Raw genomic sequence first — 22,663 nt, forward strand, 5'->3', positions numbered from 1 at the left:
CCCCACATCCTGGCATCTGGAGGGCTTGGCTCCGCATGGCCACTGTACAGGGAAAGCCAAAACCTCAGGGGCTCCTCACGCACCCAGCAGGGATGGAGGAGAGGAAGGATCCAGAGGCCTGGACACTCCCCAAAGCCACCCCTATTGCATTCCTGGCTGAACATCCCCTTTTCCAGGTTCTGAGCGTGTTTGGAAGGGGTCTGGCTGACCGTGGCCCAGCTTCCTGCCAAGTCCAGGCATACTCCCCGCACCCGGCCCAGATTGTAGGAAGCTGTGACCATGATCCAGAGACTCCAGGAGGATTTCTGAGGGTCTCACCTTTGTCCCTTTGTAGGATAAGGTGTCACCGCTGCTCAGTGCTGGCCCCGGCCTCTAGTGGCTTGTCCTCCGGGCTCTGTCTGCCTACATGGGCCACCCTCTGTGTGCTGAGATCCCCCAGGCCTGCTCTGGACAGTAGAGCCCCCTCCCACCTGCATCGCTGCAGCCTCACCTCCCAAAGTCCTGGGGGCGGGATGGGGGTTCAGCATCCAGCTCTCCCCTGGTCGCAGGTCTGGCAGAGAAAAGACACAGAATCAGAGGTGCGGGAGCAGCAAGGTGGGCCTCTGCAAGGCCTGGCCTGACCCCGGGGGTGCGCACAGTGCAGCCCTCAGCTCTGAGTCACGGTGTCTGAGGACCCAACTTCTTAGCCTCTGGCCCCAGTGATGGGTCACTGTATCAAAGGGCGTTCTCGCAGGCCTCCCACTGAAATCTGTCCCTCCTCCCCCCCACATTCCTTTTCCATTCAGTAAAAGGCATCCCTCCCTGTAGGGCCTGGATAAGGAGCAGGTCCCAAACCTCAGAGACCTCCTTTCCCACACCTCGCCCCCTATCATTTCCCTTGTCCCATTGGGTCTACCTCAAAATATATCCCAAATCTGTCCTCTTCTCTCCTTTCCCACTGCCACCAATGGGCTCCCAGCCACTGTCATTTCTCCCCTAGATTACAGCAGTAGCCTCCTTTCAGGTCTCCCCGCTTTGGCCCTTTCTACACGCCTCCCCTTCCCCCACCTCCACACCGCAGCCAGAGCCATCCTATTAGACCTCAAGTCAGTCTCTGCTCCCAACCCTCCAATAGCTAATCCAGTCACCTGCCCTGGCCCATAGAACCCTGCGTGTCCTAGATCCTCCCCCTGATCCTTCCCCCTCCATCACCCCTCTCCAGGTGCACAGGCTTCCTTGGACCCTGTCACTTTTCCTGAGCCCCACAGGGCCTTCGTACTTGCTGTTCCCTTTGTCTGGATCTTCCTTCCCTTAGCTGTTCACTCAGCCTTCTTCAGGCCTCTGCCCCACTGTCACCTCCCCAGCGAGGTCTTCTCTGACATGTGGCCCATTCCTTCCACTCAATCACATTGTCCCTTCTGCAGTTTCTTCAAAGTTATGTCTTTGTTAATCGTCTCACCCTTAGTAGAATGTAAGTTCATGAGGGCAGGGCCTTATTTGTCCTTATGGCTGCCGTGTCCCCACCCACCTCCATGCCTGGCATATAACAGGCACTCAATAACTATCTGTTGAGTGAGTGGACAGGTGAATGCCCACACCTGGTCTGGTCGGAGCCCCACAGCTGCCCCCTCCAATCACATGTGGACACACGGCCTGCTGTTCCAAAGCCCGTCAAGTGCAGTCACCTCCGCCTCCTCCTTCCCTCACCATCTAGCTCCCGCCCCAGCCGCTCCTCTCCTCCCAGCCCCACGCCTGCAGCTTAATTGCTGGGGCCCACACTTCCAATTCCTTCCCCAAATCCTCCCCACCCTTCATGGTCCCCTTTTGGCCAGCTTCCCCACATCACTGGCTGTTGCTATGACAACCATAGCAGAGCAAAACTTGGGCTCTGTGTCAAGCGCCCACTGAGCGCTTTACGTGTATTTTCTTATCTACCACACAACAACATTGGGAGATAGGTGTTATTAGTTTCCCTTAATAAATGAGGAAGCAGGTTCAGAGAGGTTGAGTGATCTGTCTGAGGTCACACAGATTTCAAATGGCAGAGGCATGTGGTCTGTAATCCTGTCTTGTGTGAGCCTCGCTTCTCCAACTAGACAGTGAGATCTGGGGAGGTGGGGCTTTGTCAGGACTCAGCGCCCATGACCCAGATTTTGAAACTTGGACCCGCTATGTCTAACGATGGCTTGGGAAATCAAGGTCACTATACTTGCATGACCATGCATGGGGTACCCCACCCCAACCCTGATATAGCAATACATTGATAGATTCCCCAGGCCTTTTCATCCCAAGAGGAAAGGAGCTCAAAAGGAAAGATCTTGGCCAGCACCAGTCCATCTGGGCCAGAGAGGCAAGGTGCCTCAAAGAACACCTGGAAACTTCCCCACCCCCACTCAGCCCGATGCCCGCTACCCCTCCTTCCATGGCCACTCCCATCTCCCCGCAAGCCCTCCTCAGACACAGCTGCCCTACTCTCCCCAGCCCAGGCAGCACACAGTCAAGATTAGAGGTTTCATGGCTTTTACATTCCTCTTCCCCAGAGCCAGAGTCCCCAGTCCCCCATCTCCTCACCCCCAAGTCTTGTCCCAGCCACACTCTTTCTGGGATCTTCTCACCCAGAGGGGAACCGTGCCAGGCTAAAGGAGGGGCAGGTGGAGGGAGGTGACGGGCCCCCCAAGGGGCCAGGCCTCCCCAGCTAAAAGAGCTGACCAGAAGGAGAAAAGACAGCTGAGGAAAGACCCCCGTTAATTAGCAGGCACCAGGTGGGGTTAAGGTGCTTCCTCCCCGCCCCACGCACTGCTCATTAGCTCGGTCATTATATTAATACTCCCTTAAGAATGAGCATAATGACAGAGCACAGCTGGAGCACGAGTGATACTCCCACTCGCCTGACTTCCCCAGCCCCAGTCCACAGGCAGCCACAGGGTCCCTGAGGCAGGAATGTCCATCCCCAGAGAGGCCAAGAGAGGGGTCCACATGGTGAGCAAGGTAAGTGGTAGCAAGGCTCCCTACCAACCATTAGCAGGCAGAGTGAAGCTTCCAGAAGAGCTAGGCTGAGAACCCCACATGGCGCAGCGAGTCCTTGTGACCCACCAACCACAGAGAACTCCCTCCCAGCCCCATTTCTGTCTTCCTGTCACTTCCAGGTTCACCGCGAGGGCTGGTGCCTCTAGATTCCAGGACAGACCCAGACGAACAAGAAATGTCAGCTGAATGGATGGAGGGTTCAGACATTGATTTAACAAACCAAGAACTCCAACATCAGGTAGCCGCTGGGGGGCGAGGAATGCTGCAGATGTTTATGTGGAAAGTCCTAGTGGCATGCCAGCTCTAAGGTCCCAAGAGCAAGAAGGACCAGTGAAGTGAGTGCTATCTCAGGCAGACGCATAACGTCTAGAGCGCAGGTCATGCTGGGAAGACATTCTCTTATTTGATCCTCACAATTTCTTTTTTATTTTTGGCCGCAACGTGTGGCTTGTGGGATCTTAGTTCCCTGACCGGGGATTGAACCCACGGCCTTGGCCGTGAAAGCGCGGAGTCCCAACCACTGGACCGCCAGGGAATTCCCTGATCCTCACAATTTCAAGACGGAGGAACTGTTACTGCTCCTGTGTCACAGATGAAGAAACTGAAGCATGAAGAGGTCAAGTTGTTAGCAAGCGGTAATGCTAAGTTTCAAAGTTCAGCTCCCTTAGCAGAGAGACAGCGGTGTGTGGGTCCATGAGCTGAATTAGGACCCACTGAGGGAAAGTTTTAGGGGCATCCTAAGACCCAAGTGGAGGGAGTACTTGTGAGGTTGTGAGCTCCCTGTCTGGGGAGTGTGTGAGCAGACACCTGATCAGCATCTCTAGGAATCCTGTTGAAGGGATCCCCGTATGGGTCCCAGCTTAGCTGACCTACAAGATTCCATCCTGGACTCTGTGATTCCGTAGACACAGAGCCCTGAGGGGTCCACACAGGCCCTCTCACCCCTGCCTCAGCCTCCCATGGCCTTTCTGGGGTCTTGGGGGGTCCCTCATTATAAACCCTCCTCCACCTGTATGACTCCCCTTGAAAGTATTGTCAGAGAACCCGCCAGAGCTCAGGGCCTCTCGTGGGGCTGAGATGCCTGGAGGAGAAGGCAGCGGGGGCGGGCGAGGTCAGGCCCCCCCCGGCACACCCACCTACAAAGTGGGAGCCATTCCAAGGCATCGAAAGGGTCGTGGGTGGGCACTGGGCAAGGCCCTGGCTTGGCATTCAAAGAGATTCCTGAGTGGGAACACTGGGGAATGTGGCCCTTGCTGACACCTGGCCCACTTCTGTCCAGGGCAGCACCCAACACGCTCGCTCTCCCCACAGCCCACCTGAGGGAACTAAGCCCCTTGAGGCCAGGCTGGGAGAAGTGCCTGGGAAAGACACGACTGGCAGGCAGCCCCAGCTCAAGCCACTAATTCACTCCACCTCGTGACCTGCTTCCTCCTCTGCACTGTGGTGATAACAATCCAGCCCAGCGAGCAGAAAGAGATAAATGGTCCGTGAGGCCCCGTGGAAAGCCACCATGTTTATCCCCTTGTAAACTGCTATTATTACCCAGGGGTGGGCTCCGGGAGGGCCCCTCCTGGGCTGACCTGAAATGTCACTCCTGGACAGGATGCTGGCTCCTGTCCTTTCCTGAGGGCCGCCCAGGGGCTGGGTAGGGCCTGATTCTAACTAAGAGAACTGAGCAGTCAGCAAACATTCACCATGTTGGTGGGGATCATTGGACGATGATGGTGATGGAAACAGATTCTGTCCGCACACCACGCCCTGATGTTGGCAGGGCAGGCTCAGACACAGGAGGCTCGGTCGCCCTCCTGGGCATCACTCCCACCCGCCCCTTCCCGCCAGGAAAGCCGTCCGCTCATACCCTACCCGCTCCACCAGAGGAAAATTCCTAGAGTAGACCTTGTGGGTCAGAGGCAGTGACCTGGGGAGGGGACGGGGAAGGTTGGCGGCCACACTGGGCTGGAAGCCAATTCCTGGAACGTGTCCTGGACCCCCACCCAATGCCCCACAAATATGCAGGCTGAAGCGATTACAGCTTGCTCTGGGGGAACCGCCAGGCTCTGACCAAGACCTGGCAACCCCTGAGAGTGCGGCGGAACTGCTCTTCCTTGAGCTGTTCAGCGAAGGAGCAGCAGTGAGCCTGAGGTCAGCCTCAGGGGCTGAAGAGTTGTGATGACCAGTGGTTTTTTCCGGGGGAGCAGCTGGGTTAAGACAGCTTGCCCACGTCGGTCTGCTTTCTAAAGTGGTACCACGTTCATCATCTCATTGGCTACTTCTCACAATTAGCTCCGTGTTTTCTAGGGGCAAAAGCCGAGGCCTATTTGGGGTGACCGAATGCTCAAGAGAGCAGAGATAATAGCCAAGTCAGCAGCAGAACCCGGCCTCTTGACTCAAGCCAAGCTCCTGACTCCCCCATGACAGGGTCCACGAATAAGGACGGTCCTGAGCACACCCATGAGTCACTAGCCTAGCCAGGGGCCCTCGGCCTGGTCCTGGCACGACCATGCCTGCCCACCGTCTTGGTCATCCTGTTTGGAGAGTCCATTGCTCCTGACCGTGGAGGCCAAAAGGAGGAGCAGGGGTAGCGTGGGAGGATGTGGAGAAAGCAGAATTGAGCTGCCTGTCTGGGTGAGCTGCAGAGAGGGGACAGTACTGCCCTACCGCAGTGTGGGGAAAAGTGCATGAATCCAGCCTGCCGCAGGTGATTCCTCTGGTCCAGAGATCAAAAGCATGTAAAGGAGAGAAGGGTTTGGTGCCAGCTGTACCCTGGGACCCTACTGGGCCCCAGGTGAAGGGCCTCTCACATCCTCTGTAGCCGGTCCTCTTCGCCCATTTCCTGAACAGAGTGACACCCAAGGTCGGGGGGGTCTGGAAGCCGGTTGGTCTAATCCCTGCCCAGGGGAAAGGGCGCTCCCAGAATTGAGGCCCAGGCAGTGGTAAGACAGCAGGAGGAGAAGGGAATTGGGTGGGGTGGGTGGGGTGGGTGGGCCCCACCCTGGCCTGTTTCCTTGGTGTGGAGGACAGGTCTGCTCGCTCCACAGGGCAGGGAGCTGGGGTACAAAAGGTGACCAGAGACAAGAAGGCTTGTCCTACTCCTCACCAGGGCCCTGAGTGCCTCATCGCAGACACTGGATTTCCGGGAGATTAACCGTTCAGGGGTTTGAGACCTGGGGGTCTTGAGGCAGGGAGGCTGGTGGGAGGAGGGAGAGAAAAGAGGCAGCCTCCGGACAGGGAAGGGGAGCTTCCACAACCACAGCCCTGGGTGGGTGATGTGTGCAGCCCCGTACAGACCCCGGGCTCCCAGGCAGGCGTTCAGATGTGGTGGCTCTGTCAGGGGACCACCCCTGCAGTAGGTCAGAGGGGCCCCAAAGAGGCCATTCCCGGGGAGTACTTCTCTGGGAAAGGCCCACTTTGTAAGTCAGATTATTCACTTACATATTACACTGTTTTTCCCCTTTTGTTTTTTGCTCTTCCTGGGCTTTTATTAAAGCCCTGTTTAAAGGTTCTAATCTTGACCTTGCCATGTTGACGGTGCCGAAAGAGGATCCAGGGCCCACCTTTGGACCAAGGTGGTACAGGAGAGCAGTTAAGTACCCAATGGGACCCACCTGGGGGCAGAAGGGAGACTCAGTGAGGGATTCCAGAGGTGAATCTGGTGTAGGCCCCCCCCCCAATTTCCCCCACACATTGCCAACCTCAGAGAGTCAGGGTTTTATCTCATCAGGGTAGCCTTCCTTACAGCTCCCCTTTCTGCCTCTAGGACTCTAGCTGTCCTGTCACTTTACTTTGACAGAGCAGCTACCCCTGGCAACTTTCAGTCTGGGCCACAGCTTCTCAGAGGAGAAAAAGAAATGGTCATGACTTGTCACAAAAACCACAGTCACCCCAAATTTCCCAGAGTGAAACCCCTACCTCTGTTAGGCCTCCCCGACTCCCACCCCAGCACCATGCCAGGAAAGATTCCCTAAGAATTCGACATCATCCACCAAGTCAGAATTTAAAAATAATTATATTAATAATAAATATGTTAAATTACATTTAAAACAATAAATAGAAAAATAAACTGATAAATAAAATCAACAGGTACAAAATGTTTCCAAATTTCAACCAAAAAAACACACAGACGACAGACAAGACTGATGACATAACGAGAGGGTGCGAAATGCAATCACGGGGCCCTTCACAGTTTACGTCGCGGCTCCCTCCTCACCTGGTCACCCTCTTCTGTCCCCCGACTCGGAGAGGAGACCGGGAGACTCAGTGGCTGATACCTTTGGGGACTCCGGCCAGTGCAGGCCCTTCTGCGAAGCAACCTCAACCCCGGGCGTGCGGGTTCGGAGCACAGGAGCGGGAGGCGGAGGCTGCCAGGCGGGTGGAGGGACGTCCCTACAGAGGCAGGTCGGTGCTGTTGTGCCGGGTTTTCCTGGCTGTGCCGTCGTCGCGGGGCAGAGCCCTCTGCAGGTTGGACATGGCCACGGTCTTTTTGAGGTCAATCACAGCATAGGAGTCTGAGCTGCGGGCAGGGTGCGTGGTGGGCACAGGGGCTCGGGGGGCTGAGGGGTTCTGGGACCCCTTGGGGCGGTCTCCACCCCAGCCCTTCAGCTCCACCTGGATGTAGTTGAGCTGCCTGGGGGGCTCGGGGCCCGGCCGGCGGAAATCAAAGTTGAAGACCCTCGGGGAGCCTCGGTGGCGGCTCAGCGGCACAGGAAAGCTGCCGTGGCTGCGGAGGGCAGCCCGGGTGCTGGTGGGCTTCTGCAGTGGGGTCTCGTCCTCCTCGCCTTCAGGGAAGCCGTTGGAGGAGGGTGTGAGCCCGTCCCTCGAGTCCCCGTCATCCCCGGCCTCCTCCCCCAGCTGCTGGGCCTGGCTCTCCCACACGGGGGGCAGGGAGGGCAGGTTCTCGTAGTGCAGCAGCGCGGCCCGGCGCTGGGCGAGGCCATTCCAGCCCGGCTCCTCCGGGCTCAGTCTCCAGCCTGCCCCCAGCCGCAGCCCCCCACTGACGTTCTCGTAGGTGCACTTGGGCCGGGCTGGGCACTCGGAAGGGCCCTCGTTGTTATTGTCATGGTGGAGCGGGTGATGCAGGCTGGGGCAGAGGCCTTGGCACTTGGTCATGTGCCGCCGAGCCGGGGTGGGGCCCAACACGAACTTCACTTGGCCCGGCTGCAGGAACACCTGCGGGTCCCGCTGTTCGGGGCCCCGGGCCTGCGGGGCAAGGGGCACCCGGCCCTCAGGCAGGGGCTGCAGGCAGTGCCGGCTCCTGCGGCGCTCATCCTCACTGGCTGGCGTGTTGACGTAGGTGTGGGACTGGGGGGAAAGAGTCCAAGGGCAGGAGGGTCCGAGGGCAGAGAGGAAGGAGAGAACAGGGGACAGGGTGAGAGAAGAGAAGCACAGGGAGAAGGAGCTGCAGTCTCCTCCTCTTCCTTGTCCTCCTAGCCTTCCAGGGAAGCTGCCTCCCTTTCTTGGGACAGGAAGGGACTCTATCAACTTTCTTCCCTCTCGCGATCCTCACTGGGAGGAGATGCCATATTTCCCGACCCCCAGCCCCACCCAGACCCACAGGAAGACGCCGGGCAGCCACGTGCTCACCTGCTCATCGGGAGCAATGAGGGCATGGGTGGCCTCCTCCCCAAACGAGGGGTGTTGCAGGCTGCTTGTCGAGGGGCGCCGGGGCACTGAGAATCGCAGACCCTCTCCCGGGCAGCCAGGGAAGCCATTGGAGAAGCTGGAGACGGTGTAGCCTAGAGCTGGGCACACAGGAGACAAGGGGGTCCTTAAACCACCTGGCAACTACCTGCAACCGTGTGTGTGGCATCCTGGGACTCCTCCAAGTGGAGGGGAGACACTCCCAAGGCCCCCAGGGGGTCAGCCCCGCTGAACTGGCAGTCCCCCATTATCTTCACCTTGTATCTGTTCTCCAAACCCTGCCCTTTCCCTCACAGCTCCGCTTGAACCCCACTTCCCCATCACAGCCTTATCTGAAACACTTAAGGCACACCTTGTCGTCACTGGACCGACCCTTCACCTCATTCCAGCTCTGCCACTGAGCTCCAGGGAAGCCCCTCGAAATCAAGGACCGTGTTCCTATTTCTTCTGTCCCCCACAGGCCAGCCGATGGAGTGCCAGACACGGAGCAGGTGCTCAGTGTGATTCAGTGAATGAACAAGCAGAAATTGTGGGAACCTCTCCAGACAGCCGTGGGCAGAGGTGCCTGCATAAGCCGTCAGGAAAGGTATATGTGTATGATCCAGTAGCCAGAAGGAAGGAAGCAAAACAGCTCCAGACTGCCGTTTCCATGGAAACCCAATGTCTTCCTGTCTGTTCCCCGACCATCCATCAATACAAGGCCCTGGACTCCCCAGCCTCCGCTTGAGTCACCTGACTGGCCCAGGCCAGGACTTATCCATCCCTAGGAGTCGTCGGATGATGGATGGCGGTCCTGGAAGCCTGGCTCACCCAGCCATCCCCTCGCCTGCCTGCCTGACTCATGCCTACAAGACTGGTGCTTCCTGGGGCTATGCTCGTGCGTGCATGTGCGTGTGCACTGGGGTGCTGAGGCGGTGGGGGGGGGTCTCCTCACCACTGGGAGGCTGGGGGGCCCGAGGGAGGTCGAGCTCAGCCGGGTGGCTGTTGCGGGTGATGATGACTGGCTCTTCCATCACATTGATGCTGTTGCACTGCATCAGATCCTGGAGGAGATTGAAGATTTCCTCGGCCCGGGAACACTTAAATGCAAATATCCCTGAAGAAGGAGAGGAAGAAATGAGGCTCCTCTGACCCTGTGTCCTAAAGGGAAGGACTAGAGAGGCTGAACAGATGCACAGAGCTCAGGACAAGTCCCTGACCTCCAGTCCCAGGCCTGCAGAGGGGTGGGAGAGGCCCTCACACTGGGCATTCTCCCCAGCACCCTCCAAAGTCTAAGAGCCACAGGAGGAGCTGGCCCCAGGCCCCCGCGGCCCACCCTAACACACTCTATCCATTACCACCATCTTAAGATCTAATACTTCAGCTACATTCCTCCGAGGTTAAATCCTTTTCATAAGGATGTGTGTGCACCAGGGTGAAGGGAAGCGAAGTAAAAAATCAAAGCAGAAGGGACAGTGTCAGATGAGTGACCACTCCACCTCACATGCTGCCCCCATCTTCCTCTGCCTGCCGCCCCTTACTCCCCAGAAAAATGAGCTCCGCCAGGGCACCAGCCCTCAGCTCTGTGCCCAACAGCCTCTAAGCTCTTTGAGGGTGGGAGGGTCTGTCCTCTTCACTGCTTATTCACTGCATACTTAGTCCAGTGCCAGGCCAGAGAGTGACTGTCTACTGTGTATAGGCCCCTGGCCTTATGGAGCTTGAAGTCTGGTGCAGAAAGGAAGGGTGGGCTGACTAGCTAAAGGACAAACATGGCAAGGCAACCATGTGGCTCCTCCATGCAGCCAGCCTTACAGCCCCTCAAACTCTAAGGCAGCAACTCACGGTCCTGGCACAGCAGGACTGGGCTGAGCACACACGACTCCGGGGATCCAAAGATGCTCTTGGGGTGTTGGGCCGGCCTGGGATTCTGCACTCCCCCTGTGTAACAGTGGGACCCAGGACTCAGGGGAAGCCACTTGGGATGTACATGGGCATGTTCCAAACAAAGACAAACTAGGTTGGGGTATGAGGTCTGCAGGAATGGGATTAGAAGAATAGAAAGGAGGGGAAGGAATAGGGCTATTCTTTCCTCATTCTATTCTATTTATTATAGCTCATTCCAAGATATGTCAAGAGCTTAGAAAAGGTTAGGAAAGCCTGGAGTTTTAGAAGAACCCTGTGTCGGGGCCTAGGGAGCTCTTCTGGGATCTCCAGTGTGGATTAATCACCACCGGGAGCAGAGAGGCCCCTTCCTCCCCTCTCTCTGCTCAGCCAGCGTTAAGTGCTTCTGCCTCATGAGTTCCAAAGGTAAGGTGCACAGAGGGGAGGGCTCCCCCAGCCAGTACAACCTCAGAGACACACTGTTGTGTTGGTGGCCTCATCAGAGGAGCTTGCTCATTCCATCCCTGCAGTCACACCTCCACACTGCATTGAACACCATCCCTTGTGGGATTCCTTCTAGCAGAGCTTAGGCCTGTGTCCTCAGAGAAGGCCCAGACCATGTGACCCCTTCAAAGAGCCCCGGCTGGCCCCAGCCTTGACTTCATGGAGCAACCCACCCGTCCCTGACCTCTGGCTGCAGGGAGAAAGGGGAAGAAGGCAGAATACATCACACTGCATCACCCACAAGGGACAGGAGACAAAGATTAACCTCGTGGGGGTTACTCTGTATACCATGGACCTCCCCAAATCTATCATTCCCACGCCACACAGCCCCAAGGCAGCCAGAGCTCTTGCCTGACCTTTCATTATACACAGGAACCAGGGTATATGACTTGGGGCTCAGTTTGTTCCTACTTAGGGGGCAAGAGGGACCCTGAAACTAGAGTAAGAGAGGGAGGAGGAATCGCTTGCTTTCCCAGGTCTGGGAGCACTGGCTCCTTCCCATGGGCTGTGCAACAAATGACCTCACAGAGCCACCCAGGCCGGAGTTGCAATGATCGAAGACAAAAAGCACTGGCCTGGGAGTCCACTTAGTTCTGTGTGCTCTTGGCCACAATCCTTCCCTTCTCTGGGCAACACCTGCCAAGTGGACAGACTTCCCCACTGTCCCTCAAGCTACGACTTCCAGCCCCAATACCTGTCCCAGGCGCACAAGCCCCCATCCCAGCGTGAGGCAGGGGCTGGTACTCACCCTGGCCAGTCTGACACCGGCGGCCACTCTCAAAAGAGAAGAGGTTGGAGTCGTAGCCATAGCGCCGCAGGCAGAGGTAAGGCCAGCGGACAGCCTCGCGCCGATGCAGGTGCAGCACCAGCTCGCTCTGCGTCAGCTCCATCACTCCGGAGCCCAGCTCCACCCCCTCATCATCCACATTCGTCACCTGGCAGGGGCAGGGGACAGAAGGGTTAATGGGTGAGTCCAACAAGTGTGTCCAGGTCCGTGAGCCACTGGGAATGCCACACGATTACCGGGACACGGATGAAGCGGTGCCACTGACCCACTACAGTTCCCTAGGCCTTAGTTTTGTCATTTGGGCAGTGAGGGGAGGGGTGGCTAGTCGACCCCCAAGGTCAGATGGTTAGACGTGCAAAGTTAGACGACCCCAAATGGTCCATGACCCCAAATGGTCCAGATGTTAATGGGAGAAGAGGTTCTATTGTAAGTTCAAAATCTTAAGAGTCAAACCCAAGCAGAACAAATATAAAGGCCTCCACCACCTCCCCAACTGCAGGACCTTGCTGAGGGTTCCCTCTCCTGGTGAGCAGGAGAAACCTGGGCCTCAAGATGCCGAGGTGGGGAGGGGGCGCCCCCTACAGGGAGGTGGAAGGAGCAAGGCGGGGGTGCACACAGGTCCACTGGGCCCGGCCTCAGCTTCCCAAAGCAAACAGCAAACACTAATACTGTGCTTAACATGTGTTGAGCACTGTTTGAAATACTTGACACATGTTAACTCACAAATACAGACTTTTGTTGTTTTCTCCGGAAAGTTATAATGTAAAGTTACAAAGATACACTGACAGGAGTGAACATTCTGAAAGCACAATCTCTGCTACTCTATTGCAGCATTTCTTCATTCTTAGTAATACCAAGAGCCACGAAAAAGGCAGTGGCCTGAGCCCGTTTTCCTTGGTGCTGCTCAGGGGTCCTGAGCTTGCGAAGCCCACGACCTCAGCCAGTCATTTCACCTTCCCTAGGGAGGCTGAACAACTCCAGCTCGGGCCGAGCCCAGGAGGCCGTGCTGGGAATGTGGGAGAGGAGGGGGCTGTGTGTACCTTGAACTTGCTGGGGTGGTTGTCTGGGACGCTGTCTCTGTTCAGGCAGCTGCAGCAGCTCCCCATGGTGTCAGAGCAGCCGGCCCGCCCTAGGGAAAAACACAAGGGACAGGAAGGTCATCGAGGTCAGCTCCCAAAAGCCCTGCTCTGGGGAACACTGGCCGAACCACCTCGTTTTGATCACCTACTCTGTCTAAGACTCACAGTCCCTCCCTCAAGGAATTCACATTCTCAATCCAGGGCCAGACACACACTGGATAAACATTAATTCAAGTTAGGACGCGTTAAGGATTAATGCTGATGGGGGGATGGAGAGAGCTTCATAGGGGCAACTTTTGATCTGGACCTTGAGAAGTATGTAGGATTCTGACTGATGTAATGATACGGAAGGGCAGCCTGGGCAGCAGGAAAAGCATGGTTAAAAGTAGGGACCCAGATGAAGTGACCTGCATCAGGAGTTGGGTGCCAGCCCAGTGCCCTCCTCCAGATTCAGTGAAGAAACTGTAGTTGGGAGTCCCAGACACTTTGGCCTGGACCCTTCTCCTTGTTCCTCCTTTTCCACCTCACTCCTCCCACATCATCCAAATCCTCTCTTTTCTTTCCTCACCACCATCCCAACATCCACCTCAAATTTATCTTTTTGATGTTCTCTTCAAATGAGATGTTACGTTATGGTCAAGAGATACACTCAGAAGACTGAACATTTAAAACAGAGCACTACTTTGATAACCTTGAGTTGGTATTTCTTCATTAAAAAAAGAAACGCTGGGTTTGCTCCCCTTTGTCCAAAGGGGAGAACAGAGGCCTTAATATCTGGATTGTTCCTCAAGGATGATGGCACTCAAATTAGAGGTCACAACAGTTGGGCCTGTGCCTAGGATGGAGGTGATACCACCAGGCTCCAGTGACCTAAGGGAGCAAGCAAACACATGGGCCGATTCCCAACCAGAAGTTATGGGTTTGCAACTTTCTGCAAGAAATGAATCAGCAGGATTAGATATCCTTCTAGAACGCCTGCTGAAAGTGTAAAGCCTTGAACAATGCTGACTTGCACCCTCTACTCCTCTCAACTTGGAAAACTCCAGAAAAGTGGCTCCTATACGCAGCTCTCACCTCACCCAGGCCATCGGGGAGCTGACCATGGGAGGGGCATGGGGAAGGACCCCCACTTTATTCCCCCTGTTCTTGGTGGGGTGTCATGGCAAGCAGTCTGCAGAGAAGTCACCTGGATCTCCCTGGGACACACCTGGGGCTCACCTAGCATAGGAGACAGAGACCACAGGTTAGTGGAAACCTTCCATTCTCACCCCCAATTGTTAATGAAACTGACTTGCCGTCAGTCCATCCCACCTGGATATCTGTTCCAGCCCTAATGGGATAGAAACACCAATGAAGGAAGTGAGATCAAGAGCAAAGGGACCACAAATTCTAAGCCCCAGAGGCCCTGAGAGGGACAGACTCCCCTCGCATCAGTGACTTTGAAGTCTGAGGCAGCCCAGGACATTTTAAGTCACCTCTAGACCCCACCTGAATCCTGTTAAAACCGATACCAAGATCACCACCTTACCTTTGCTGAGAACTTGAACTCTACAGAGAGCTTTCTCAAAAGGACACTAAGACGTATTAGAAAGAGCAATGGCTTAAGATTCAGGGAACCAGTAGTCTTTTTTATTGCTACTAAGTATCTGGGAGAGTCTGCCAAGTAGATTCTCCATCACCACCCCCAACTCCCACCCCAAGGCCTTAGTTTTGAAGGGAAACATCTGTCAACTGTGGAACTTCTAGCTTCAATAACCTTTAGAGGTAAGTTTGTAGGACAAACATAGCTAAATCAACATTTCCCTCTTCTAGGACAAGCTCCTTCAATCTCACACGTGGAAGCTTGATAGATTTTCTGTTCTCCAAACTCTGCAAGGCCTAACAGTTAACATAAATGCTAACCATCAATCACAATTTCAGGAATCTGAGCCCTACGTGGACAAGTCGACAAGCCAGTACCCTGGAGATCCTTGAAATCCCACCCTCCTGCTCTGGAAAAACAATGTCATTTCCCAGGGCCCCTGGTGCTCTGCATCCTTGGACACTTCCCAGGTAAAAGGACCCCTACCCTCTTGGTCTGGCTTACTCTCTGGAAGGGGGCAGCAGGATGAGGAAGGTATGCACAGCCTAAAGGCAGACAGCTGGGTAAATACTGGGGCTTGAGCCACCAACAGGGAGTCTGGGGGTGAAGCCAAGAACTACAGGGTGCAAGATGGGGGAGGGTGCTGCACCTCTTCCTGTCCCCTTCACTTCTCTTTAAGATACCAGGACATATCACGACAGCCCAATGAGGGGGGTTACATCGGGTGGGAGGAGGAGGGGTCGCTGGTCTGAGACAGGTGTGGATTGGGGGTGGGAGTTTGAGGTTATAGGGACTCAAAACGTATGAGAGGGATCAGGGAAATGTGGACAAATTTTTTGGACTTGAGCACGGTGCAAGGAGAATGGGGGGCATGAAGACTCAGAGGAATTTCAGGGCGGTGGAAGCATTTGGGGGCATCCAGGAGAGAATGGTGCTCTGTGAGCGTATCAGGGGAATTTGCAGGAGTGAGGGGTTCTGAGGGCTCCAGGACACATGAAGGTGTGTCCGGGGGTGGGGGTGGGGTGGTTCTGGGGGCTTAGAGACAGATTTAGGTAACAGGCGAATTTCTAGATACCGGGAAGGAATAGGGGAGGTCAGGGCCGCCCGTTGTCTCTGGATCCCCGCCCCCAGGCCCGGGTTTCCACCGCCCGCCCGCCCGCCCGCCGGGGGCTTCCTTGGGAGGGAGTGGAGACTGCGGCGCGGCGCGGTGCGGCCTCGGCGGAGCCGCCTCGCCCCCGCCCCGCCGCGCCCCGACTCACATCGCCCCGCGGCCCGGGCGGCGCCGGGCCCCGCTCCCGGGTCCCGCTGCAGCAGCCGCCGCCCGCCCGGAGCTAAGGCCTCCCCGCCCCGTGGCGGCGGGGTCAGAGGTCACCGGTAGCACAGACGAGACGCTGCGGGCGGGCGGACCCGATCGGGGGTGACCGGCGCGCAGCCTAGAAGGTCCCTTTGGAGGACTTTGCAGTAGGGCGCAGGGAGCATGCGCAGACGCCAGAGGGCGCTCAGGGCCAGTGACTGAGAGAGCCTGGCGGGGGCGGGGCGGAGCCTGGGGCGGGGGCGGGGCTAGGGGCGGGGCTGAGGGGGACCAGAGGTAGGACCAAAGGTTTCCACTCCCAGGATCAGAAAATGTACCCGAGCGGCGGGCGGGGCGGGGGAGAAACACGAAAGATTGGGGGAGGAGCCTGAAGGGATGGAAGGAAGAAGGGCAGGACTAGGGACCCCAGAAAGGGGCTGGGGACAAGGGGGAGGGAACTAGGTGGGGGTGGGGACACACAGAGAGGGGCGGGGCTAGGAGACCAGAAGGAAGGTCTGGGGGGACCTAAGGGCTCCGAAAGGCGTTCTGTTCCGCGAGTGCTTGAGGACCCGGCATAACGATGGCTCCCGAGGGTCTGCTCCGCGCCCGCCGGGACGCGGTCCCAGTGCTAAGCCCATGGGCACGGAGGCAGTGGAACCTGCACACTTTCCACCCGAGATCCCTCAAATGCTTTTCTTCAGTCGGCAGCTCTAGGCCCCGCCCCCCGTCCGGCTCTACCAGCCCCAGAGGGGCTGGCAGGGCCCGCGGGGGGCGTGGGAGCGGAAGGCGCGCTCCCGGGGCGGGCAGAGGCGGGTATCGAGACCTGAGAGTGGGAACTGGGTGAAGGGCCTGACGGCAGGGTCTGTCCAGAACTGCCCGGACAACAGCGCGCAGCGAGGGTGAGACCCCGGCGGAGTTCCTTCCCTTCCCCTAAACTCCCAGCAGCCAGACTGGGAACCCCAGGTGACTCGGGAGCCACACCGCTTCCCACTTCGGAGGTGGGCCCCACATGCCCAAGAAAAAACTGGGGATCTGTCGAGAGGGCACTTGGCAGGACCAGACACTTCTCTTCTCCTTCTTCCTCTCACTGTCCCGGGAAACCTTCCATCCCTTACACCCTCCCCCTCCTCCGCCACTTCCCAATCCCTAGACTCTGCCCTTCAGGGCAGGGGTGGGTTGGGAAGGTAGAACTCCTGAGACTGGTTACACCTGCGCGGGGGGCGGGGAGGGGGTTCAGTCTTGTCCCTTTTGTAAGGGGGGAGGGGAATTCTGGAAGGAATCCAGCACGTAAGTGGGGTCCAGTGCTAAGTGGACGTGGAGTTATGCCTCCCTGGGGGGATGAGGGTGAAGGGTGAAGACTGATTTCTGAGTGTTGTTCCTGTGTGGGATGACTTCATGCAAACTAGAACTAATCTGGAAGAGGGGTGCAAGTTTCCTCTGGGGACCCAGATACCCTGCTTCGATGCCCACCCCCTCCCCCAAGCATCTCTTGCCTCCTGGAGCCCCAGGGGAAGTGGCTACTCCTGGCCCTGGGTGTGAACAGCCCATCCTGGCTGCCTTCCACAGGAAACCTGATCTGAGGGACAGAACAGGAAGGAAGCAGATGGGTGTGGAGCCAGGAAGCAGGGAAGGGTGGCACAGGGCGGGGCTCCGGGCTGGGAAACACTATAATTGTCACAGTCCAAACCCTGTTCCCAGCCCCAAAGCTGGGTCTTATAGAGGCCAGGGATTTGGTGATGCCCTCCTGTGCCCAGCTGCTGTTAGAATCCAGCCCAGCTCTCAAAGGCAACCTCCTCCTCTAAAGCTTCCCTTAGCCTTCTAATGTGACCTCAGGCAAGTTTAACCTGTTTGTTTCAACCGTAAAATGGGATGATAGAAACTACCTCACAGGATTGTTGTGAAGATGGACTATATTATGTAACATGCTGGAAAAGTCCCTGGCACAGGGTAAACATTCTAGAAAAGTTTACTCTGTTTTTTTTTTCTTCCTAGGGTGCTGTGTATATCTGCCCAGAACCCTGGCCCCATCCTGCCTGGTTTCATCTGTGCCTTACCCAGTAGACTATGAGCTCCTTGAGGGCAGGGCCCATCCCTTTTCTACTTCAGTAGTCACCTCCTATCCCCAAGATACTGTGGCCATACCAGGGCTTGCCCAGAGGAGGGCTGAAGAGATGCACTGAGAATTATCCAATGAAGTTGCCACTAGAGATAGAAGATAGAAGCACAGGATTTTATCTGTCCTGGAGGAGCTGATAGACTAGATGAGGAGCTGAGAGAGACACAGGGAGCAAAGAGAAACATTAGGTGCTAAATCTTGGGGCACCCACTGTACTTATTTCTGGAGCTCAGGGAAAGGAGAGTTGGTATAGGCTGGATAGGCTGAGAAGGGCCTCCCGGTTAAGTGCTCCTTTCACCCAGCCCAAGCCTACAGTGGGAGAAGCAGGGAGAGGTGAGGAAGTAGGTTCACTGGGTGCTGCTGAGTGCACAGTGAGAAGTGGTGGGAGCTATGGCAGGGGAGGTGGGGAACAAGGGGCCAGTCTACCCAAAGGCTCACCAGAAAGGCAAAATGCCCTCTCCTTCCACTATGGGCCTCCTGCTTCCTCCATCCCAATCTTGGGAGACCCCCGAGTTTGAGCTTCAGAAACTCTGGAGCTGAAAGGTTTGGCCTCAAGCTCTGGCTCTGCCATTTACTAGCTGTGTGACCTTGGGCAGACCATGTACGCCTTCCAAGCCTCAACTGGGCCATCTGTAAAATGGTGATAAGAACACCACCTGATTCACATAGCTGTTGGGAGGACTGAAGGAGATAACGCCCAGAAAGCATTTAGCCTGCCTAGCACACTGTCGTGGCCCAATAAATGGGAGGCGTCTTGTTTTCTGTGCAGACTTTGCCACCAATGTCACTGCTGAACTCTGGCTCGCCCCACCGAGGGGAGAGGCTGACCCCTCCGGAGCCAAATCCACCAGTCAACTCAGACAGCAACCCAGGTCACGTGCCAGAGGAGGACCCTGAGGAAACCTCTGCTCAGGTGGTAGGGGTCCTGCCCTTCCCTCTGAGACCAACATCCCCTCCATCCTTTGGACCTCTTCCCATTTCCACCAAGTGGGAGGTAGTTAGCCTTTGTGCCCAACTTCTTGCAGCCCTTTCTCTTTGCAGGAATCCCTGTCCCTACAGCCCTCTCAGGACACAGGGGTTCAACTTCTTTAAGCTTATCCACATGAATACATGAATACTCTCCTAGGGGGTCTGTGTTGTCAAAGCAGAACCTAGGGACTTTGCCCCTAAGGAGTGAAAGGGGTGATTTCAAGCATAAGAAGGAAGCTGTTTTGCAGTGTGCCCCCCCTGACCTGCCTCAATCAGACCATAAACATGGGAGTGGATCAGTTGTCCTTGTGATCTTGAAGGTGGATCCTCCAAATGGAGGGGGGTGCTTGGATGTTGTTCCAGATTGGTGAAGAGGTGGCAATGAAGAGGGAAGGAAACAAGGGGAAGGAAGGAAAAGCGGAGCTCTGCTTCTCTCCTTTTGCTGCGTTTCCTCAGGATCCTGAAGTCCTGAGCTTGGGGAACCCTGGCCTGGACATCAACCAAGCCCCCAGCTGGCCTGGACTGCGGACCCTCCTGCAGCAGCTCCCTCCGCAGGACAGCGATGTGGGTCTCCCTTTCCCCAGCTTTCCTCTCTCTTGCCTCCCTTTCTTTACTTACCGTGGGAAGAAGTTTGGTCCAAAAGGCAGGGGACACGCATTTAAGGCCTAGCTTTGCCACTAATTGGGGGAAGTCATCCCCCACACCCAGCCTGAGCTTTCACAACTACATAATGGGTGCAGTAACATCTGCGCTGCCCACCACAATGCTTAGTTGAAGAGCAAATGAGAAAATGGACATGACCAGCTTTTGAAACTGATAATGGAATGTACAAATGTAGAGAGTATGGTGGTTAAGCATTTATTGAGGGCCTCTGTGTGTCCAGTCTAAAGGCTTCCAGTTCAGCTGGGGAGGCGAGGCAGGAGAATATGGAGTAAATAGGGAAAATACAGTGGGAAGTGATATTAAGCTACAGCTCATTGGGAGCCAGGATCTAAATATATGGAGATGGGCTAAGTACTGTAGGGCTGTCAGGACCTGAGCGATCACCATTCCTGGGGTGGGGGGAGTGAGACGGAGGTGGACTTATGCCAGTTCTTTCCCTCCTTCCCTCTCCTCAGTACCCTTCTGTGCTGTTATCTCCTGCACCTCCCTGAGGTTTCACAACCCTCCTTTGACCCAGCAGCTAAACCTCCCCTCTCCAGTCAAACTTCAACCTTGCCTGCTGGGGCTCTCCCGGTCACAGTGGACCTCTGTTTCTGCAGGAGCGCTATTGCCTGGCCCCTGGGGAGGAGGAGCTGGCTGAGCTGCGGCTCTTCTGTGCCCAGCGGAGGCGGGAGGCCCTGGGACAGGGGGTGGCCCGCCTAGTACCTCCCAAGCTTGAAGAATGCACCTGTGAAAAGGTATGTAGCACCCTCCCCCCAATATTCCCCTTCCTCCTCTTTGCCCTCTCACTTCTTCAGAAGGGGCTGGCTTCTGGGACTCTGGAGGGGGAAAAGGGGTTTGGGGATTGACAGTTTGGCAAAGCTTAGGAAAAACGGAAACCAAATTTAGGGGTTCTTCGTGGAGCCTGCAGTGGAGGTGGGCTTGCCAGAATATGGGGAGAACAGTTAGGTTGAGGCTGGGATGGAAGAGCCAGGAGAGAAGGTAGGAGGGTGGTGTGGCCTCTGACCAGCGCAGCACCCGCACCCCGCAGTGCAGGGAGCGGCTGAGGCCAGGGGAGTACGGAGTGTTCACAGCTTGGGCAGGAGAGCAGCGCTGCTGGCACCGGGCTTGCTTTGCCTGCCAGGCCTGTGGCCAGGCCCTGATAAACCTCATCTACTTCTACCACGATGGGCATCTCTACTGCGGCCGTCATCACGCAGAGCTGCTGCGGCCGCGCTGCCCGGCTTGTGACCAGGTACAGCCTCGAGGGGAGGGGCTGGAGGGGGTCTGCCCAGGGTCCAACGCGGCAGATGCAACGGGACACCTCTTCCAGTAGCACGGAGTGGGGAACAGAGAACTAGGAACCAGCCTGGGAACTTTGTATTCCCTTTGCTCTGACTTGAGCTCTGGGCACCTGGGACTCGTTGCCTTTGTGCCCTCCCTCACCGCAAGCAGAGTCTCCCAAATTTTCTTGGACTGAGAGGATTTCTCCAGAGCGGGAACTCTTAGACAGACGTTCATCTCAGTACGTCGGGTGCCCAGTGCTGGGCCTGCTCCTGCGAGGAACTCCCTCAATGTCCGCACAAGAGGCTGCACGGAACCCTGGGTGGGGCGTCCAGGAGACCCAGGTCGCACTTCTTCAGGCTGTGCCACCTGCTAGCTGGGGGATCCTGGCTAAGCCAATCAGCCCTCCCCGCATCCGAGAGTGGTTGAGTAGATCAAATGGGAATGTCTGTAGACGTGCTTTAGCGTCAACTGGGTATAAGGCGTGGTTACTGGATGAATGAATGAGTGAATGAATGAATGAGCCGTTCCCCTCTCCCTCTCCCAGCTGATCTTCTCCCGCCGCTGCACCGAGGCCGAGGGACGGCGCTGGCACGAGAACCACTTCTGCTGCCAGGACTGCGCCGGGCCCTTGGGCGGGGGACGTTATGCCCTGCTGGGCGGCGGCCCCTGCTGCCCCAGCTGCTTTGAGAGACGCTATTCGGATGCCGGCTCGAGTCCGGCCCCGACAGTGGAAGGCAGGGCGTCCCCGGGTAAGGGAGGAGAAGGTGCAGATCAAAGGGGAAGGGGGCAGCGGCTTGGGCTGGGCTGAGGGGGGGTTCTCCCGGGCTGGGACCCTCGTCCCGGTCCCACGCCGTCCCGCCCCTCCAGCAGCGCCCCCGTCCCCCCCACCGCACCCCCAGACCCGAGCCTCGGGGCCCGCAGCTCTCACCGCGCGTCCCTGGCCGGAGCGCTCCGAGGGCCTCCAGAACCCACCCCGCGCCGCGGTTGAGGCTGCGGCGCGGGACTCGCTCCTGGGCTGGGGCCGCGGCCGCCCTCTGCTGGGCGGAGGCGGGGAGGGGCGAGGAGCCGGGAGAGGACTCACCGCGGCGGCGCGCAAGGCCCGGAGGCGGGGCGGGAGGCTGGGCCCCGACTGGGACTGGCTTCTGGCGGCCGCCCCGCCCGGATCTGGGAGAGGGAGACTCGCGGCTCTGAGATGGGCGTTTCTGACCCGGCCCGGAACAGGGGAGGCGGAGATCGGCGGATTTGAAGATGGGCACCGCGCCCCGCGGAATGCCGCGATCATCTCCCGGGCAGCCCTTCTCGCTACTGCTGCCAGCTCCAGTCTGGAAACCCACAGGGGGATGCTTGGCTTCAGCCCGGAGCAGGAGTGTAGAGCTGGGGACCAGGAGGAGACACCCAAAGGGCAAGAGCAGGGATGCCCAGAGACTCCCCTTGATCCCAAGGAGGACGCTTCCTGCCCCACCTGCTCCTCTTCCTCTGAGTCGGAACCCGAAGGCTTTTTCTTAGGCCAGCGCCTTCCCCGGCCCTGGGAGACCCCCGGCAATCTCCGAGCTGGGGACAGCGACACCTCCAGGAAGCATTGCACCATTTGCTAGTGGCGCGGCCCGGAGAAAGGGTGGCTGGGGAGGTAATCTGTACGGTGAGAGAGCAAAACTCTCCTCCCCCTATAAAAATCCTAGACTGAACACCATCAGGGCCCATGGCTGGGAGAGGCGGCGAAATGACAAATTTGGAGTGCTTCCTTTTAGCCCGCGCATTCTATGACTTTTCATGGAGACTCTTGGGGAGCCCCATTCCTTAAAGCTACGCATCCCCTGCTGAGTGAGACCCTACCCCACCCCCACAGGCTAGGCAGCCCCATCCTCAGCATCCTCCTCCTGAGCCAACGAAGTGATCACTCAGA

General features: G+C 57.1%; 2 protein-coding genes across 6 annotated transcripts; one reads left to right on the top strand and one right to left on the bottom strand.

The window, feature by feature from the left end:
- Positions 1-6,993: 6,993 nt before the first annotated feature.
- Positions 6,994-21,791, bottom strand: FRS3 (fibroblast growth factor receptor substrate 3). 3 transcript variants are annotated; one of them, XM_060309000.1, is made up of 7 exons: positions 21,689-21,791; positions 13,948-14,091; positions 12,835-12,923; positions 11,756-11,942; positions 9,578-9,739; positions 8,587-8,744; positions 6,994-8,304 (listed from the first exon to the last, which is right to left on the bottom strand). In XM_060309000.1, exons 3-7 carry the CDS (start codon positions 12,898-12,900, stop codon positions 7,390-7,392), a joined length of 1,488 nt encoding a protein of 495 aa, XP_060164983.1. In that variant the 5' UTR covers positions 12,901-12,923; positions 13,948-14,091; positions 21,689-21,791; the 3' UTR covers positions 6,994-7,389. The 3 variants fall into 3 exon arrangements, with proteins under 3 accessions (XP_060164983.1, XP_030726629.1, XP_030726630.1); XM_030870769.2 differs by lacking the exon at positions 21,689-21,791 and adding an exon at positions 15,715-15,911; XM_030870770.2 differs by lacking the exons at positions 13,948-14,091; positions 21,689-21,791 and adding an exon at positions 15,715-15,911.
- PRICKLE4 (prickle planar cell polarity protein 4) lies at positions 16,559-22,355 on the top strand. 3 transcript variants are annotated; one of them, XM_030870751.3, is made up of 7 exons: positions 16,564-16,645; positions 17,739-18,778; positions 19,288-19,395; positions 20,094-20,231; positions 20,525-20,728; positions 21,305-21,509; positions 21,982-22,355. In XM_030870751.3, exons 2-7 carry the CDS (start codon positions 18,605-18,607, stop codon positions 22,353-22,355), a joined length of 1,203 nt encoding a protein of 400 aa, XP_030726611.1. In that variant the 5' UTR covers positions 16,564-16,645; positions 17,739-18,604. The 3 variants fall into 3 exon arrangements, with proteins under 3 accessions (XP_060164985.1, XP_030726611.1, XP_060164986.1); XM_060309002.2 differs by lacking the exon at positions 17,739-18,778 and having other exon boundaries at positions 16,559-16,645; positions 19,195-19,395; XM_060309003.2 differs by lacking the exon at positions 20,525-20,728.
- The last annotated feature ends 308 nt before the right edge of the window (positions 22,356-22,663 follow it).

Source organism: Globicephala melas, chromosome 11 (assembly GCF_963455315.2).
Source record: "Globicephala melas chromosome 11, mGloMel1.2, whole genome shotgun sequence".
Classification (NCBI taxonomy): Eukaryota; Metazoa; Chordata; class Mammalia; order Artiodactyla; family Delphinidae; genus Globicephala; species Globicephala melas.